The sequence below is a fragment of the Diplotaxodon limnothrissa genome, linkage group LG13 (genome assembly GCF_057381915.1).
Source record: "Diplotaxodon limnothrissa isolate DT_005_m linkage group LG13, D_limnothrissa_male_GT1.1, whole genome shotgun sequence".
NCBI lineage: Eukaryota > Metazoa > Chordata > Actinopteri > Cichliformes > Cichlidae > Diplotaxodon > Diplotaxodon limnothrissa.
The window spans coordinates 8934979-8954782 of NC_140608.1; the positions used below are offsets into that span (position 1 = coordinate 8934979).

A 19804-nucleotide genomic window follows, 5' to 3' on the forward strand; every position below is an offset into this window, starting at 1 on the left:
AGTTCTGTGCAGCATGAGTTTGAAAGCTGTCAGTACCTCTGTCATAGCAACCTTTTCTGCAACAGTCATTCTTATTTCGTTGTAGTTAGTGCAAAGAAAGAAAGTGGAACCTTAAACTGTGTTTATTAGAATAAATGTGAAAAAATATTTATTTTTATTGATACATTCATATATTATATATAGATATATAGAAAACTATATAAACCAGAAGTGCACAATGTTAAAAGCTCTGATCATTGTCAACAACGGCATTTAGGGGGGATAAACTTCATATAGGCAAAAATGGGGGTAAACACAAATTCGACAGCAGGTACTGTATAACTTGCACTATGATGTTCACCAAAATTCACATTTTTCCAAGGTGAACACGCAAATTCAAAAGTTACAATATAGCTCAACTATGTAATTCTTAATACATATCATAGCACAATGTAGGACTAAAAACGGACATGCACAAACACTGCAGGATTGTCTCATTGACTGCATTTAAGCTTACGCGTTTCTGCCAACACAGCACTTTTAAATGCATTTTCCACATTAACCCTGGACACAGGTGTCAAATAGTGTTTTGGCAAGGGGGGAAAAAGTGAATAACAAAAAGTGCCATATAATACATAATCTTAAAATGACTCCAGTGTAACTAACATCAAGTTATTACAGCGCTTCATTCTTGACATAGATTTGTGCTACATAACATAAGCTTGCTACATCAGGTTTATAATAAGATGGGTCATGAATAATAAGGGATGTCTTCTTGGGACTGCAGTGACCCCGCATTTTAGATTGTCACCAATTTCCATCACTTTTTCCTTCATGTAAAGTGCATCTACATAATGAGCATGGCATGAAACAAGACCAGAACCACCGGCTTCACGACCTGATTTATTTCAGAAATGATCGAGTCCTGTTAAGTTAGAGAAAAAGGTCCCACTGTGAGTAACTCAACTTGTCTTGGTTGAGTCCTGTTGTTTACTAAGCAGGGCTTCCAGTAGACGGAGCTTCGCTTTAAGGTTCTTATACTGGCAGTACTCCTCCGCCATTGGTCCACGGTCCTCCTTCTGACATGCCCTGTTAATGATATACGGAGGATGGAAGATGCAAATGAAAAGCAAACTTTAGTTTGTAGTTTCCAAACAACTTGCAGCAGCTTCCATAACTGGTTGATGGTCCCTATGTTGCCTTACTCAGATAGCTTTGTACAGTGTGTATTGTAATTAGAAAAAAAAAAAAAAAGACTTACTGCATTAACTTTGGAGGACTAACATGTACAGTACTGTGTACAATTCAGAGCAAACATCTGTCTTTCCTGAGCTCTGTGTGCTGGATTAATGTTACATGAGTGTGCATTACACTGTCGTACCATAACAATGGAATTTCTTTTGTGGATGTTTTTCTTTCTTTCTTTTTTTTTTTTTTTCACAAGGCATTGTTGAAAACCAAATGTTCCAAGTTTAGTAAAAGACAAAATAAAATTCAAAAGCCAAGTACTCTTGATGTGTTACGTACGTATGTGCTTCATGGTGTGTTACCTGCCAGTCTGTGCATAGAATTGGTCCTCAAACTCTCGAAGCGCTTGGTGAACCCTCCGCTTTTCTGATCGAGTCAGCCTGAGGTGATCGAGTAATTCTGGTCTGCATTAAGAAAGAACCAATTCATCAACTTTTTATATCATCTGGATTGTGTTTAAATAAATAAACCACAACTAAAGACAAGCTGATCAAAGAAAAACAAATGCGAACCATCTTTATCTTTCTTTAAAACATGACTGAGCAAATCGGGTTTTTTTTTTTTTTTTTACCTGGAAGCTTCATGTAGTGTTGCCATAGTGATAATCTGCGGGTGGAGAACCTTCACTTCTTCCAGCGGCGATACCAGAGGCGATTCAGACATTTCTAGGGAGGGCGGACACTGCAACTCCTCTAAAGACACGCACATGGAGGGTTTTAACCACAGCGGCTGCTGCCTGGGGCTTCTCTGTTTGGGATGCTCTTCATCAGAGCCCTCCTCTTCCTCCTGTGCAGATAAAGAAGAAAGAGAAAGGTAAAGAGAGAGGTAAATCCAACGATTTTCAATGGTCCAGTTCTGAAAGTTAAGAGATGGATAGATAAAACCAGCTGACTTTCTATAAATCATTATTATTGTTTATATCTCTTAATATTATAAAGAGAAGTTTCATAATATTATTGTGCAGCTGTTCTATTCAGCAAGATGTAGTCTGAGTTTAACCTTTCTTCTTAAAAATTCAGCATCATTGGTATTATCTCTCTTTCAACAAACAAAAAATCAACTGAATGTTGACTCACAATGGTTGTAATGTTTACTGTGGCTGAGGAAGAAATCAGCTGTTTGAGAAGACGGTAGCGATCGTAGAAAGGTTTCATCAAAGTTCGCTCCTGCTTGGTGCTCTGACAACAGAGATGAAGAAAGAAAAACGTTAAGATAGATTTTCACCAGACTAGAAAGATATTTATAAAAATAAATAAAACTACTTCTCAAAAGAATCAAAACAAAGAGCATTCATCCAAGCTTGTCTTACCGGCCGTCCGTGAAGACTCTCGAAGTACAACAAACACTTCTGCATGCTGGTCTTCTCCATACTCATCTGGAAAGGGGACATCTCCTGTACATACGGGAGTAGTGAAAACTAATAAACTCTTAGAACATCTAACGTCCAAACTTGTATTGCTATATTTGTGTTAATGGTACAAACAATTCTGCAAAATCAACCTTAATGCTGTCGGGCAGGCCCAGCTCTTGCCGTCTTTCCTTCAGCCTGTTTGTTATAATGTTCACCGTTTCCTCTACGTTTGGCTTGGCGTTGCTGTTGTTGTTCAGCTGCTGGAGCTCAGTTCCTGTCGGTACTGCCTCCTGTTTGTCTGTATTGCCCCTGCATGTTTCAGCTTCTTTTGACTGCCTTAGCTTCAGCTCTACAGGAAAGAGCAGGAATTTAAACAAATATCCTCATATGTGGTTCTCATTTTTCTTAGAAACAAAAATTAAGTTAAAAAAAATCTGGTGATTCTTTGTTTTTACATTCATCAGCTCCCAATATGCCCAAATATCAAAGAGAAATAAAAAATGCAGGCAATGGAAGAGTTCGGGTCTTAGGAGGTTAAAGATAATAATTTCTCTGCTACCATTTCATTTTAAAATGACATTTCAGCCTACTAATTTCTATAAACATCTCTCTTTTCATTTCAGTTAATTAATTATTACATATGGGTTATCTCCTACATTACTGACATTTACATTCATGGTATATGCAACATTTAAGTCAACGTTTCAAAATTAGTTGTTTAGCTTACAGGTACATATTTTCAGCTCAGGCTTCAATGTAGCTCCGATAATCGAACCACTTACGAAACTTCTTTCCCCGCTGCAGTTTTTAAAATAATTTACTTGCGAATGTTTTTGGTTATATAACTGACCTTTAAGCTGCTTGCGACACCTGATGAGCTCCTTCATCAGTCTGGCCACCTCTGGATGTGCTGTCTTGTCATTGTGTGCTGGCTGGAAAAAAAAACAACAGAAAACGATATCTCACATAACAGTGGCCAGTCTGTTGCACTGGATACCAAGTAAGTGTTTTTTCAAAGTAATCATTATCACCAGCTTGTTCCTCATTGTCTAACAAACCATTATGCTACCAATGTTCCAGCAGAGGGAGTAATTCATCCTTAGCAGCAACAGTTTAGAACTTAAATATCTTTACAGCACCCTGATGAAGCAAGTCTGATTCACTGCCAAACCTTATAATGCTTCTCCTGTTCAAAACACTCCTCAAAATGCCTGATCCTCTTCCTCAGCGTGTGGATGTGCCTGTTGAGAGCTGAGATGGACACGGTGCCCTCGTCTCGCTCTGTAAGGACACTGCAGCGAGCCCTTGAGACAAGAAGAACATATGCCCAATTTAACTCTACATCTGCACATTGGTCCACGCAATAAGGACTCAAAGGGTGTAGTTAAATATCACAAAATATAACAGCCAGTATGATTTTGTAAGGTATTAGCATTAATTATGAATAACAAAAAACATTTCCAAATTGCTTTTCATTTTTAACCTACAGCAAGAGCATAACATGAGAGGATTCCATTTATGAGCTACAAATGTCAGCGGCAAAGAAGTCGTCTTACATGCGTATGTGCTGTGAGCAGGGTGGAGATGGAGCTGTGTCGGGGTCTAGATTGTAGCGTTGGCTGTGGCTGAGGTTGGGGCAACGTGGCGAGGGAACTGGACAGTCAGTCATCGTAAAACGGGAAAGGAGTGGGCTGGCGTGAGGGCCTGATGGGCTCGGTAGTGTATCCTCTCCAGAAAGTTCCTCTAAATAAGCAGAAGTGGAATGGACAGGACTGGAATCTGACAGCTGCGGGGACGGGGTGTGTGCTATAGGAGAGAGCAAGAGTGAAGTAAAATGATAATTTTATGTTTATTAAAATTAAAGCTAGGCTAAAATCCTATCTTAATTTGCAAAATCTTAATTTATCTGTTTGTGACAAATCAGTAAAACAAGATTATTCGTGTAGCTGTTATAATCTTTATGCGAAAAGAAAATAAATACATGTTTTTAACAATGTTTAGCCCAAACAAAAGGATGAAAATAACAGAAATAAAAAAACCACGGACACCAGCAGCTGTAGAGTGATGCAACAATATTACCTTAGTTACCTAACTTACCAAGGAAAGATACACCCAGCTCTAAATAATCAAGCTCATACTTTGTGGCCAACAATTATTGACAGCAACATTACAACAGCTTTAATGAGCAAAATAAATGAAAGAAAACTGAGACTGAATTATATACCATAGGTAGAGCTGCAAGTTTAGTACATATAAAATAAAACCCATTATCTCACAAAGCTGAAACTTTAAAGTTTTTTTAATGTTTACAAATCATGTCAGCTTTGCTCTTCAGTGCCAGTGCAGTGTTTATACTGGAAGCTAAAAAATCATTATTACTATTTCATTGTAACAGCATCGTCATTGTTCTTGTCTTACCAGGCGGTGATGAGTCGACTGTCTGCTGTTCCTGAGAAGGCGCTAATGGCAGGCTGTGGGTCAAATTCAGCCTTTGCGATTCATTAGACAGAGGCTGTTGCTGAGCAGGTAAGTTATCCTGAGGTTCAGGGTCTCCTGATGCTAAGGGAGGTCCCAAGTCAGCCTCCAGGGCTTGCAGCTTTAGAGAGGGGCTCTGGAAGCAGAAGCAAAACATAGCTTCAAGGATGCAGGTAGGACAGGATAGAGAAAAAGAAGCGTTTCACATCATGCTCAGGAATCTTGAGCAGTCCTTTCAAAATCTCTTCACTCTCTTCTGGTCCAGAGTGTGGCTCGGTAAAGATTTGCAAGATGAGGTGAGAAGAGTGGTTTTGTCGTCTTCCTGAAAAAGGTATGAGTCAAAACGCAGAATACAGCTTTATAAGCAGGCTGCTTGTTTGACGTACGAGGAACAGAACACAAGTCTTTAGATTTCCTTGTAGTTATGAAAGGTTACTGCAAATAATCGCTACAAGAAACACATTTAAGAGAAGAAAAAATATCGAATTCCCACTGCGGTCACCCCCCTCAGCTCTGTGAGCAACTACAAGCTTGTCAGCAGTCAACCCGCAAGATACGAATCCCTTTGTCAGTCAGATTCCTAATATGCACCAGCATACAGCGTGGGATCTCTGATGAGCAATACACAGTAATTCCATTAACTGTGTCACCGTGATTCCCAGATCACCTGATCCGCCTGTTTGTGGGCAGTGTATGATAATATGGCAAGCCCCCAGAAAAGATATCACATCCCTAAATCCACATGGTTTTCCTTCAAACCGGCATTCCCAACACTTCTGCTGCTGATCTGCCTCCACATGGATTATTCATCATGCACGGAAGAATAGGGGTGGCAGGAATACCTCTTCAGTCATTGCGTGCGATGTGGGGGCGTGTGTGCAAGAAAAGAGAGCGGTTCAATATATGACGAGGTGTTTCCACAGCAACGTCAAGCCGAAGCAAGGAGTCTGTTTAATGGAGCTGCGGGGAGTCACGAAGCCGTTTGCCTCGGTGAGTGTGTGCAAGTGGGTGCATACGCAGTGAATTCTGATGCTGATATGCAGAGTGAAAAAAAATAATAGATTTGTAACTGCACCACCCCCATCATCAATATCATTAACAGCAGCAGATACAGGATTGGCTTCTTATTTCTACACCTCCTTGGTTGTTCATTCATAAAACAAAATTTGAAAAAATTAAATACAAGGCTTTGTGCGTCACAGAGGAGGTGGAAGGATGTAAGGGAGGGGCAGAAGTGAGGCTATCATTACTAAACCAGAGAACCCACAGTCACGAAACCTTGCTCCTATGTATGTATGTATGTATGTATGTATGTATATATATATATGTGTATATATATATATATATATATATCCATCCATCCATCCTCTTCCACATACATACACACAAGCACAATCGATTGCAGCATCACTCATCCTGGTGACATAAGTAGTGTTGACTTATGTATCTATAAAGACCATGAGGGAGGAGAACTTGCGTCATTTCTTGCGTTTCTCCCTCTGCAATCATGATGCCTGTCAGGAGAACCGTTACATCCTCCTCCTCCTTTTCCCCTCTGAAGGAACAAAGAGCTTAACCAATGTTAATATCCCCTTCCCAAAGCCTACTTACTGACACATATCAATGTGGGCAACCACACACTTACCGATGTGGAAAATTTTCAATTATAATGATACATAATAGAGACATAAAAAATAGCTCTCCAGTTATTTTTGATCACCACACAGACTTATTTCATTAATAGTTTGAATAGTTTCTGTGAAAAAAGTTAAGATGACTTTGTAATCAAAAATTTTAACAGATTTTAACAGATAGCAATTGCAAAACTGTAATCACCATCATCCAGCTGTGTGACCTCCAAATCTAAAAAGGGGCATTGTGAGGGTATTCAGTATTTAGCTACTGCTCAGATGACTACGTTAACTACTTTGGGTGCTTCCCTTCATATTTATCTGGTATGAGAGATCACTTTTACAGTTTGATTTTGATCTAAAATCTTAGACAATCCACCTGAACTTCAAGGCTTTCTCTCATTCGTTCCTTCTTTCTCTGTCTCTCTCTCGTTTTTTTAGTGCACTACATTAAGCTAGCCTTCAGCCCAGGGCTTCCCTTTTTCTAGCTTTGTAAATCACTCTGGATGTTCTAAACGTGCATTATAAATATATTCACTTTTGTGCAGACTGGCCTAGCTGTCACAGAACAGTCGTACTAGTGTAAAAAAAAAAAGAGTTTAAAGGAGAATGTGGAAATTATTTGGAGAGGGTAGCTATAATGTTTAAAGAGCCATATTTACCTTCCATTCAGACACTGTGGTTTTGTCTTCTGCCTTGGTGAAAGAGGTGAAAGAGACGCTGCAAAAGAAAATTCTGTCAACAAAAGGCAAATACAACTGAAATAAATACATGAAATAAATACATGGCCGCCAATTTAATGCTTTGTCTGTTATAATCAATACAGATCTGCTGCTCTGTGGCCAGAGGGTTAGCTGGCAATGCCATTAGGGCCATGGGTTATTCATGTCTGACATCAGTGGGACATAACAGCAATGACCTATCTGTAAACAAAAATTCAGCTTGCCACTATAGTAGGTCAGTCACATCCAGCTAGACGGTCTGTTCCACGTGAGCCCCTGTGGCGTGTCAGTGTTAGACTGGAATCATATCAAAACCATGACTGTGAGCAGGACACTGTTCCCATAACCCATTTCTAAACTGACTGCAGAGCTTGGAGATGAGCTGAGCTAAGACGAACCAAGGAGCAGTACAAAGGGGAAAAAACTATTATAGAATCATGTAACATTAACGATCACACAAAGACTACTAATGTAAATCTTATTTCTCTCTGATTTTTAGAATAATGTTAAAATTCGATTGGGAGGAGTCTGAAATTTGCAGTTTCACTTTGACTTAAATGTTTTTGCCATCTGCCATGCCTCATAATCAAACAGGGCTATAAGGCATACAAAGCAAATAAAAAAATAAATAAATGAATACCACAGCTGGAAAAAAAAATCATCTTCTGTTATGTGCATGAAGAAACCTTCCTCTCACCTCTCTGTGGGCTGCTTCAGTGTTTGGGCATTGCTCTGTGTTTCATTCTCTGAAATAGATGACAGGTGGCCTGTGTCTGCAGAAGCCTGAAATGCAGTTTAGTCCAAGTCATGCAACGTTATAGACACCTAGTGAGCTTTTATAATGCTGTTACTAAACAGTAGAAATCAATAAAAAAGGAGAAATAAAGCAAACTTGTGATAAAATGTGAAAAAAAAAAAAACAATACACACCGCAGAACAGTCATCATTGAGACATGAGGAAAGGACCTTTCCATCTTTGACCATGTCTACTTCATACATGTCTTCTTTCTTCGCTATGGAGGACACCTCCACCTGTGATAAGGTTCTGTTGATAAAGAGAAATGGTTGAGAAGGCTGATGGGAGAAACTAAATATATATTTTTTTATCTTCTTGTGATAATATGACCAGACATAATGTTGATGTGACCTTGTCAAATAGTCCTCAGGCAAGATACTGAACTCCAAATTGCCCTTGATACATTAATCAGAGTGCACTTTGTTGTGGCTCTGAATGAATAAATGTGGTGAATGTGGCCTGTAAAAAGCGCTTCGAATCCTCTGTTAAAGTTAGAGTAGAAGAGTGCTATATAAGCACCATAATCTCTGGGTAGAAAATGGGTAGACAGATATACTCACCCCAGGGTGGTACACTCCATCTCTGGCAGCTCCCCCTGTGTGCTTTGAGATGGTCTGTTCGGTGGATGTTGCCCTGGCCCTGGGTCAGTGGGGCAGGAGAGCACACCGCCTGCCTCCACACTTTCACTCTTCTGCTCCAGAACCTCCTGGTCTGCAATCAGCTTCTGAATGTCAGTGCTGACGTCAAAGCTGTTTTCACAGCCCTGCACCGGTGTGTCAGTACTATGAAGAGACAGAGAGAAGAGTTCACACGAAGAGAAGATGAGGCGAGACAGAAAACACTTTCTAATGAGGCACCCTATTTAAAGTGTTAATACATTTTAAGTAATGATTTCATGAAGAAGCAACAAGAGCAGATATTTTGGAGCTAGAAACCTTGATGAAGTTAAAATACAGAATTTTTTACCAAAGGCTTGGTGAACATTTTCATCTAAAATGGTACTAACAGAACAATCCGCTGTAGAAGAACAAATGGTCTAGCTAAAAAAACACAATGCAAATGTTCCCGTAGAGAAGGAATAACTAAATTGATAGCAGGCATTTTTACAGGAAGGCAACTTTTAATAATTTTTCTCATGGTTAATTTCTTATCTAGGCAATAGTAAAAGATATATTAACAATGTGCCAATTTTCAGTCTAGCACATTAAAATGCAGGGACTCTTTAATACACTTAAAGACAGCAAAGAACAAATAAAAAAAAAATCTGTAGGGTACAAAATAAAATAAAACGCATTGTTAAATCAAGGAAAAATAAACTAAAGTATATCATTTTGCATTCACAGGAGTAAAATCGAAAAAACAAACTTGTAAGTGCATGATCACAGGGCTAAGAGGAGTTAAAATTGCTCATCTCTGCAGGAAAACATCCTGGGAGTCTGAATCAGCAGTGCCTGATCTAATGTTACGCCACGACATGTCTCATAAAACTCTGATGAGCTGCCCTCAGCAAAAACAAGCACAACTGATTTACCCAAATGAATTATGCTTCAAGTTTCCCTTTTTTAAACATCCACTATATTAACAGAAGCTAGTGAACAGCAGAAACAACAGCTATCAGAAAACTGCAGACAACACCAAATCACCAAATAATGTTAACAAAACCCTAAAACACACAAATTCGTCAGGTTATCTGTGACTAGACTTCTGCTTTGAGTGATACCAGCAGCCTCATAACCTTTTTATGGATGAATGATCGCTGCTGCAAAGCAAATACATCTGTCCACTGGCTCTAAAGCTACCTTGCATGAACTCACTCACTTGCAGAAGACTGTAGATCCATGGTTGTTGTCCCTGATGCTGAAGCAGATGAGACAAGAAAACATATTCTGCCAAAGCCGATTAACTTACAACATTATGCAGTTTACCTATGACAGTAAACAGTTTGCTGCTTTGGGTGGATGGAGAAAGTCAAAGACATAAAGAAAAGAGAGCACAGATGATGGGTGCTAAATGATAAAAAAGTAGCACCCAGAGCCAGAGAACTGACCCATCATGGGTACCCAGGCTCATACACACAAACAAGAATGCATACACACAAACACACCTCAGCATTCAGCTGTGCACAGACAGAAATTTGAGCTCCCAGACAGAAACACTTGGTCATATTCAGGGTCAGCAGTGCCAGTTCTGGCACAGCAGTGGGTGGAAGTAGGCCAGAGATGCTAAGAGCCGAAAGGCAACACAAACTAACAAAAATAGATACAAGGTCGCAAATGGGGGGTACTTAAAATCATGCCTAAACACATCAATTACACAATAAATATTTAACAAAAAAAAAACAAAAAAAACATGACTCAATAAGGAAGATAATTCATTGGCCAATAAAAATCCTATTACACAAAAAAAACTTGAAACTTGAACCTGAAAATGAGAGTTTTATGAGAATTTTATGAGTTCCTTATCTATGTCATGGGTGCCCTGCAAGGACCTGTTCAGGTGGGAATTTTATTTTCCCCTCAGTTTGCTGCCTGTACTTTGGAGTTTTTCCCAGTAGATGAGAGGGTTTTTCCCCTGCGCCGTCAGGTCGGGCCTCTGGCAGCCTTTGAGATGGTCTGTTTGGGGGATGCTATCTTATGTGCTGAATGACAGTTTAGAATACCTGGCCTTCTTGGAGTCCCTGGGTGGGACGTTTGAGCGTGCCCCACCTAGGGACTCCATCGCCTTACCAGAAAACTTAAATAGTCATGTGGGCAATGACATTGAAACCTGGAGGGGTCATTATTGGGAGGAACGGCCTACCAGATCTAAACCCAAGCGGTATTCTGTTATTGAACTTCTGTACAAACCACAGTTTATCCACACCATGTTCAAACACAGGGATGTCGATACATTAAGATGGTTCCCATCTTTAAGAAGGGGGACCAGAGGGTGTGCTCCAACTAGGCCATGTTCTTTAGCTGGAAAAGGATGGAGTGTCCCCTCCAGGTCAGAGATGAGTTACTACCCCAAGTGGAAGAGTTTAAGTATCTCGGGCCCTTGTTCACAAATAAAGGGGAGAGGGGAGCAAGAGATCGAGAGATGAATTGGTGCTGCGGCTGAAGTGATCCGAATTCTGTACTGGTCCATCGTGGTGAAGAGAGAGCTAAGCGTAAAAGCAAAGTGCTCAATTTACCAGTCAGTCTACATCCCTACCCTCACCTATGGTCACGAGCTAGAGTAGTGACCGAAAGAACAAGATTGTGGATACAAGTGGTGGAAATTAGCTTTCTCAGAAAGGTGGCTGGCCTCTCCCTTAGAGATAGGGTGAGGAGTTCGGCCATCCAGGAGTGGTTTGGAGTAGAGCCACTACACCTCCACATCGAAGGGAGACAGTTGAGGAGGTTCAGGCATCTGACATCTCCTGGGTGCCTACTGGATGAGTTGTTCTCGGCATGTCCCACGGGAAGGAGGCCCAGGGGCAGACCCAGGACACACTGGAGAGAGCCCCTTTGTGCTCCCCCAGACAAGCTGGAGGTGGCCAAGGACAGTGAGCTCTGGGCTTCTCTCCTTAGGCCGCTTCCCCTGCAACTGGGCCTCGGATAAGCGGAAGAAAATGGATGAAAGACTGAAAAATATGACTGCAATGCGCTGACTTAAAGACATGATACTTTTTCTTAGAATCATTCAGTATATTTATAATATCATCTTATGTAATTGGAAAAAGTCAGAATGGACACCTGTTTTGAAATGAAACCCTTTGGAGATATAATTAGAGCGGGACTGCACCAAGGTCAAGACATGGCAAGACAGCACAGCAGGCAAATGCCAGGCCTCTCTCCCAGCGACAGATACCAGTCTGGCATGTGCAGATGCAAAAAATAAATATGATCCCTTCTTGTTTATGCATGCAAAACAAAAATTAGGCATTTCTGAAACGAGGAGAAATGGAGGAGACAATGTGCTGCTACTCTTAAGTTAGGAAACAAATAAATGAGCTAAACACAGTTTCACTTCTTGTTACCGTATTGTAGATATTTAACCCGACTCCTATTTACCTACAGAAATGAAACTAATAAAAAGATAATGCTGTGTACCTTTGATTTCAATATATTTAAACTAGAAAGACAGTTGGAATGATTCAACATTTCTGCCTGAAGAACAGATGAGAGTGGGAAGCTGTTGATGAAAAATTATTGATATTTGTTTGCCCTATTAGAGCTAAACAAACACTCAGATGCAGCGAGAACACATAAAACTGTCTTGGAAGCTTTGACAATCTTCTCGAAGCTTGTTGGTGACAGATCTTGCAGCTCTGAATCAGTAGATGATTATATAAAATTATGAGATAACAAATAAACACAGGGTGGTTGATTCTTAGATAAGAACTCCACATTGAATCTACATTATATATACAATGTCGGTGTCAATTTTATTTATGTAGCACATTTCACTGCATGTGCTTATCATAAAAGATAAAAACATAAACAAAACTATATATCCCTACAATGTCTTAAGGCAATAAAAACAACACAGTTATTAGATGTAACCTGTGAGAATAAAAAGGTTTTGAGTCTGATTTTGAAAGCAGGCATATTTGTTACCGACCTCAGGTCAACAGGCAGCTTGTTTTGAAGACCTTGGCCACAGTAACTAAAACCCTCAGAACCCTTAGATCTAATTCTGGAAACAGTTAAAAGATCTATACCTGGTGATTTGAGAGGTCTAACTGGGTTATAGGCACCCAGCAAATCAGCAATTTAGTGGTGGGGCTAAACCACTGAGACCTTTATGAACTAACAGAACGATTTTTAAGGTAATTCTGTGTTGAACTGTGAGTCAATAAAGTGAGGCTTCTGCATTCTGAACAAGCTAAAGGTGCCCTAGTGAAATTTGAATAATTTAGCAAACAGAGTAGAGTCTAATCTGATTGAAATGAATGCATGGACCAATATCTCAGACAAGTTCAGCTTATTCTGTCTTAAGGTAAATAAAACAAATCTTAATAAAACATATCGGCAGCTAGACAGGCATGACTTTTGTGCATCAACATGAGTTGTGGAAATGGACTGAGGTCTTTGCTACCAACTCCTCTACATCCAACCTGAAAATGACACGTACAAAAAATGTATATTTCATGCCTCGTACTGTAGCTGCCCAGCTACTGATGCCTGCTTTTTAAATTGACACAAGTTGGTAATGTAAGAACAATCTGATCATTTTGATATATGGCTGTGATCTTGATGTAATATTGAATTTTTCCTTTAGTCGTCATGAGCCTGATGTCATCTGATAACATCGTTGCTTCATCACAGGGTAAACAGCTACTAGCATTTATGCCTAAAATGGCAAGAACAAAATGTGCTTCAAACAGAACTTCCATTTACAAGCTTGCAGCAACAAACATTCACAACTGAAAAAGAAATATGTAGAGTCTCTCTGGGAGAAAATAAATTTGGTACTATTTTTACTGTCCATTAGACTGAAAGGTCAAATGGGTCAAGCTGGACAAGTAACAGAACACAAATATTGGTTGACAAAGTTACTGTAAGAAGGTGCTGCTCTGAAGCTCACAGGTTTCTTGCCTTAAAAAGACCTAAAGGGAAATCTATCTATCTATCTATCTATCTATCTATCTATCTATCTATCTATCTATAAAATTTCAAATACATTAGTGCTAGGGGACAGTACCTTTTGAGGTGAGTCTGCAGCCGTACTGTCTGGTTAGCAGGACTGGTTGATGACACGGCATTCTCCACCCCAAACCTGGGGACGCTGCTGTGGTCTGAGTAACAGCTGCTGGGTCGGACCTAGCAAGGACATCAACAGTAAACACACAAACACACCACTAGAGACAGACTACAAACCATTGAAGGAATCTTCTGCATTTACTACACAAGATTCTGCAGTTTTAACTGCTTCCAAGTCAGCTGAAACGTCACAACAAAGGTTTTACTGTAATAGAGCGGCAATAAATCCTACTTTCAGTTTAATGCATAACATACAATAAATAATATATGATAAAAACGGATGAATAATGTTACTGCCTATGGCCCACAAAATGTATTAAAAATATCTGTAAAATTAAAGAACGTCTTCTGAAGAAACAGACAGACTATTCATAACGTGACACACACTGAATATCATGAGCTAAAAGGCTGGTAATAACTAACACTACCATGTAAAACTGCTATATTTGATGGAAAGAGCTGTAACATTAATTCAAAATAGATGCATACATCTAGTTTTAAAAAAAAACTGGATTCACCTCAAAGTGTGAAAGAGCAGAGAGGACAGGAGGAGGAGGTGAGGTTGAGGCAATTGAGGAGCCCACGGCTGGGGCTGGAAGGAGAGCCTTTGCATGCCTGAGGAGATGGAGCAACAGGGCATTGCATACACTTTGCTCCTCCAGCATCCTGGGTCCTTCTGCAACACTGGAAAACAAAAAAGAGAAAAGGGAACAAGATCACAACGCAATACATACATACTGTATGATGCACTGTGAATTGTAAATGTCTTCCATTACATGTTGTAAACATATTGGAAATGGGCCCCATCTAGTGGACAGAGGCTTATACATCAGTAAACTGAGATAAATTGAGTGCATAAGGGGGCTCTATGCACCCAGCATTGACATTGCCCAGTGACAAAAACAACATCAGTAAACAACTATGAAATTTCACTTTGGCTTTGGAAACATCTGCTTAAATTACATTTCAGATAATCCTGTACAGTGTGGAAACCCCACTTGAGAATAAAATAGAATGTCTTGACATGTTTACATTATGCTGCAATTGCATTTCAGTGTTATTGTTGACAGCTACATTTCAGTTTTTCTTCAGTGTAAACAACAGCAAAAAGTTCATCCCGTATGAAGTGAGTGTGAAAATTTGGCTATGTAATAATAGACGTAAGTCCACATGGCCTATATGGGAACAAGATCACAATGCAATACATACATTGCTTCGTCTCCCCAAGCTCCGCCTACTGCTTGCCGTTTTACTTTATGTATGCTTCCCGGATGTTTTTGCACTAATTTCCTATGATCGTCAAACTCTTTTGAATCTTCGACCATTGAACCATCAAACGCTGGATATACACTTTCTCATTCTGCCAGAAACCTCGGAGTGCTTATGGATATTTCTTTTAAATTAAAAAGAGTATCTACTGTGCTAAAAACCAGCTTTTATCAATTACGCCAAATTTCCAAAGCTAAGCCCTATTTACCACATAAAGAACTCAAAAAACGTATCCATGCCTTCATCACTTGTAGATTGGACTATTGCAACTCTCTTTACCTGGGCCTCCAACTCTCCCTCCTTCAGTACCTGCAATTAGTCCAAAATGCGGCAGCACGCCTCTTAACCGGCACTAGAAAGCATGAGCACATCACCCCTGTCCTTGCTAACCTACACTGGCTTCCCGTCAAATATCGAATTGATTTCAAAATCCTTCTGCTCACTTTTAAAATTCTAAATAACCTGGCCCCTAGCTACTTAACTGATCTCCTTGAGCTGTACAAATGGTAAATAGCCTGTATTGGTATAGCGCTTTACTAGTCCCTAAGGACCCCAAAGCGCTTTACACATTCAGTCATCCACCCATTCACACAGACATTCACACACTGGTGATGGCAAGCTACACCCAAAGAGAGCACTAAGATCCAGCCAACTGCTCCTAATGCAACCAAGGTCTCATTTAAAAACCAGAGGTGACCGTGCATTTGCCATCGCTGCCCCTAGGCTCTGGAATAATCTCCCAGTCGAAACCCATACTTCGGAATCAATTCAATAGTTCAAATCCCGTTTAAAAACACACTTGTTTAACTTAGCTTTTAAAACAAATTAGTTTGGCTTTCATTCGGCAAATGCAATTTTAAGTATAATTGTACTATTTGTTCTTTGTTCTGCCCACACTGCGGTTTTATTGTGAAGCACTTTGATGTACACTAGTCTTTTAAATGTGCTATATAAATAAACTTTGACTTGAGTCGATGGCTGATAGGTCAGCATGGAAGAAGTATGTCAGACACATTACATAACTGACACCTCCAAGGAAAGGAACAGGTTTAAATGACATATATAAAAGTTAAAGTGGCAGGCGCTCATAATAATGCATGTCAGTCAAAACCAAGAAACAATCAAAAACCAGAAGCTACTTTTTTTAACAAAGTAATCACTTTTGAACATCTTTTTGCAGTCTTTCATCCCCTAATGTTTTTCATTCAATCCACTCCTCTCAGATCTCAGGTCAGAAGCAAAACAGCACCGAACATTTTGCAGCTCTCCAAGACTACCAACCATTTCAAACCCGCCTCCATATTTTTTTTCCAAACCACTGCTGCCAACTCCACACACCCTAACCAACTCTTTGTACTCAGCCTATAATCACCAGATATTTTCCCCACAAATCCAGAACTTTATGACTAACACCACATTCCACTGACATGACGTTAACTGTTACAGCAGAAAAAAGGCAAAACTGAGAGTTTAAAGGATGGAGGAACTGTTTAAAAGATGCTGACCAATTATAATTGCGATGAAAACTCAAGCAAGAAAAGTCTAACTTTACACTTTTGCTCCCTAGAGTTTGTGCTTGTTTACAGTGATGGCTGACTTCTGTAAACAGGAAGGGAGAAACAACCGGCAAAATCCTGATGACCCCTGTCTGTATCTTTATGTGACATATTCTGCATTATTAACCCCAGTTCACACCCATTTCCTTAAAGGGACCAACCCAGCTCCATGCAAAAGACACATAAAGCCACTGAGGCATCTGAACTGCTGCTGACATGTTGTAGGTTGCCATCATGACAAAAAGCCAGTGTTTTGTGAAAATGAAGAGAAACTAGAACCACAAACCTCTTCAAAACGAAATGTTAAAACCAAAACTTTTAGGCATGGCAGAACATACAATTTTGAGTCACTAAACTCTCTGCTTAAGTGTTTATGTCACGCTGTAGCTTTGGTGAGGATTTGAATGTGGCATTAATAACTGCAACTTACTGAAACATACAAGGTCCAAAGATGGTTGCCAGATTTTCCACAGGCATGTGGTTTGACTGGCTGTGAGTGGCCACTCTGGATAGAAAGCAGATGAGGTAAGACAAAATATTGAAGTTGTCATCAGGGATTTGGGATAGTTTTTCTCTCAGACTTTGGTTCATCTCCTCCTCATCTGTGTATCCTAAAAATAAGAAAAACACAAAATACAATAACATGTACATTTCAGACTTAAAGAGTTTATATCTTATAAACATATATAAATTTGCATGAGAATTCATACTGAATAGTTTTTTAACATCACTTGTGTCTCTAGTTCTTTGGCATAGGCACTGTTAACAGGGGTGTCATTTTACCGAGTAAATAATTAATTTCTTACTCAGAGTACAATAGCCACCAACAGCTTGAAGTGCTGATACAAAGCAGAATGAATCTACATAAATATAAGATAGATTAAGATAGTTTTACCTAGCAGTTTATAGATAAAGTTTCCAAAGTGCATTTGCATATACATGTTTTGGTACTTAATGGTGAGGTTTTTGCACTGTTTTCTCTGGATTTAAAAGCATCATAGCTGCTCATGTTTTTTCACATGTTCCCAGGCTGACTTTTAAGATCAGGCCACTGATCTGGTACAGGTACATTAGTTCCATCGCTAGTTACTCTGCTGTATATTTGGATTTGTTATCATGCTTCAGTATAATGTAGGTCACGGTACAAAATCTAAAGAAAAAAAAACTTATAGAACATGCTTTCCTTGTATGTCATACTCCAATTTTGTGTGAAATTTAAACTTTTTTTGTAGAATATTTTAAAAGGATATTTCAGTGAGGCTTGATAGCAGCAGGTAGCTTCTCAGCCACGCCAAATTTCCTTTCCAGCTTTTTAAAGAAAGCTTGATGTGTTAAAATGGGATCAAGATGCGCATTAACATATTGACTGAGCTCAGCCTTGCTTGCATCAGGACTAACAATAATACTACCAATTTCAATGCAACCATATTTTACCTTAGAGTTAATAAAATGTGATACCACCTAATTGGCATTACCTGTTATGAACAGAACCAGCTGTTTGCGCTGAGGCTCAGGAATGAGAGGAACAGGGAGCTCCCGAAGGAAGAGTTTTAGTAGAGATGCTACAGTAGGGACATCTGCCTCATGGTCCAGGTCAACCCTCTCACCACTGTCCCACCGCTGCCTCAGCTGCCTGGTTCGCACCACTGACCCACACAGACGGAACAGACCTCTATGCTGTATTCCTGCAATGAGGAAAGAGAGTTAGTTAAGTGCACATTCAGGTGATGTTGCAAGAAAAAGCAAGGAAGAAATGAGGAATAAGGTGAGACTGAAAAGGGTGTGTGTGTGGGGGGGGGTAGAGCAATTACCATTCCTATCCAAGTAATCCACCATGTCTCTTAACACAAGGGGTATTCCACAGACCATCTGCCCTTCCTCTCTCAGTGTTTCCAAAGCAACACCAAACACACACCTGGGTGCCTCTTCAGGCTCCGTAACCAGGGTGGGAATGAAGGGCTCTGGACTGATCTTGGCGCTGGGCCTCACAATTCTCACTGAAGACACGTCGCTCTGCATGACAAGAGGAGGCACAATGCAGCTGACTCAGTCAAAGATTTTTATTATAGTCAATAACCACAGTTGGGGGTTTTCTCTCTGTATTTTCTTTTCTCTTTTGACCCTTTAAAACCTGAACCATGAAATAACTACCCGAATCTTTAATTTTTTGATATTGGTGTGTTTGTTGACCCTTTAGACAAAATATATAAAAATATATCAAATTTTAATCTGCATTTATATATATAGAGATATATGAGTTTTAATTTGTATCACATTTTATCACATTTGCTACATAAGCCATATTTTTGCAATTTAGTCATTAAAAATGTGTCATGCAATTTATATCATTTTTTGAAGATTAAAAAAAAGTCGCGCTAATGATGTAGAAGTCTCAAAAACTCACAAAAACATATGTATCAAATCCGACACGCTGGGCTTTAAAGGGTTAAGAGTAGCCAGGTCCTGCGGACATCCTGAAAACTTCCCCATCTCTGCTTCATTACCTGTGAGTTGTTTGACTAGGTTGCGAAAACGCTAGCTGTTTAGCATTAAAACTGCACACTCTCTCGGGAGAAAATGCCATTTTTCCTGGATATAACGAGACCTCCAGGAATAAACGTTAACTTAGATATATCGGTTAACATTAACTAAATGTTTCCAGGTTATAAGAAGTTTTGTGTGGAGGTACATATATTGAACTTCGAGTGTTTCTCGGACTAACAACGAACATGTCGAGAATACCGAAAAGTGGAATAAGACCTCAGGCGAAACTTACACAGAGCGATAATGAAGCACTGGCTCCCATTTTCAGCTCAGCGAACCGGGGCAGTTCTCCTTTTTTGAAATGTAGACAGGTTTTTCCCTCCTCGACATGATGATCCGCTCTCTGAAACTATCTGAAAGCCCGACGTACGAAGACTAATTACTGCCATGGCCCTCACATCCCAGTGTGCGAGGTGTACAACGGATGGGGAATGCTGTTGTTAAAATTGAGTAGTTAGCGTACTTCTTCTCACCGTTACGTTAGCTCCCCCCTGGAAAATATTGTTT

The 19804-nt window shown here is 39.8% G+C and overlaps 1 protein-coding gene across 2 annotated transcripts; it reads right to left on the reverse strand.

Annotated features, from left to right (window-relative positions):
- Positions 1-20: 20 nt before the first annotated feature.
- Positions 21-19564, reverse strand: LOC146619813 (protein FAM13A-like). Of its 2 annotated transcripts, XM_085369755.1 has the most exons (21): positions 19530-19564; positions 18565-18766; positions 18229-18438; positions 17184-17364; positions 14447-14612; positions 13870-13988; positions 10021-10059; positions 8763-8984; positions 8337-8451; positions 8104-8189; positions 7347-7419; positions 4997-5189; positions 4135-4384; positions 3750-3882; positions 3429-3510; positions 2728-2927; positions 2537-2620; positions 2304-2405; positions 1799-2013; positions 1530-1631; positions 21-1068 (listed from the first exon to the last, which is right to left on the reverse strand). In XM_085369755.1, exons 1-21 carry the CDS (start codon positions 19557-19559, stop codon positions 942-944), a joined length of 2931 nt encoding a protein of 976 aa, XP_085225881.1. In that variant the 5' UTR covers positions 19560-19564; the 3' UTR covers positions 21-941. The 2 variants fall into 2 exon arrangements, with proteins under 2 accessions (XP_085225881.1, XP_085225882.1); XM_085369756.1 differs by lacking the exon at positions 10021-10059.
- Positions 19565-19804: the final 240 nt, after the last annotated feature.

Excerpts from the sequence above, each read along its gene's own strand:
- LOC146619813 (XM_085369755.1), bottom strand. The coding sequence starts at position 19,559 with ATGGGAGCCAGTGCTTCATTATCGCTCTGT. Across the intron at positions 5,190-7,346 it reads CCACAGTGTCTGAATGGAAG|AGCCCCTCTCTAAAGCTGCA; the intron begins GTAAATATGGCT and ends TTCTGCTTCCAG. Across the intron at positions 3,511-3,749 it reads AACAGGAGAAGCATTATAAG|CCAGCACACAATGACAAGAC; the intron begins GTTTGGCAGTGA and ends TTTTTTTTCCAG.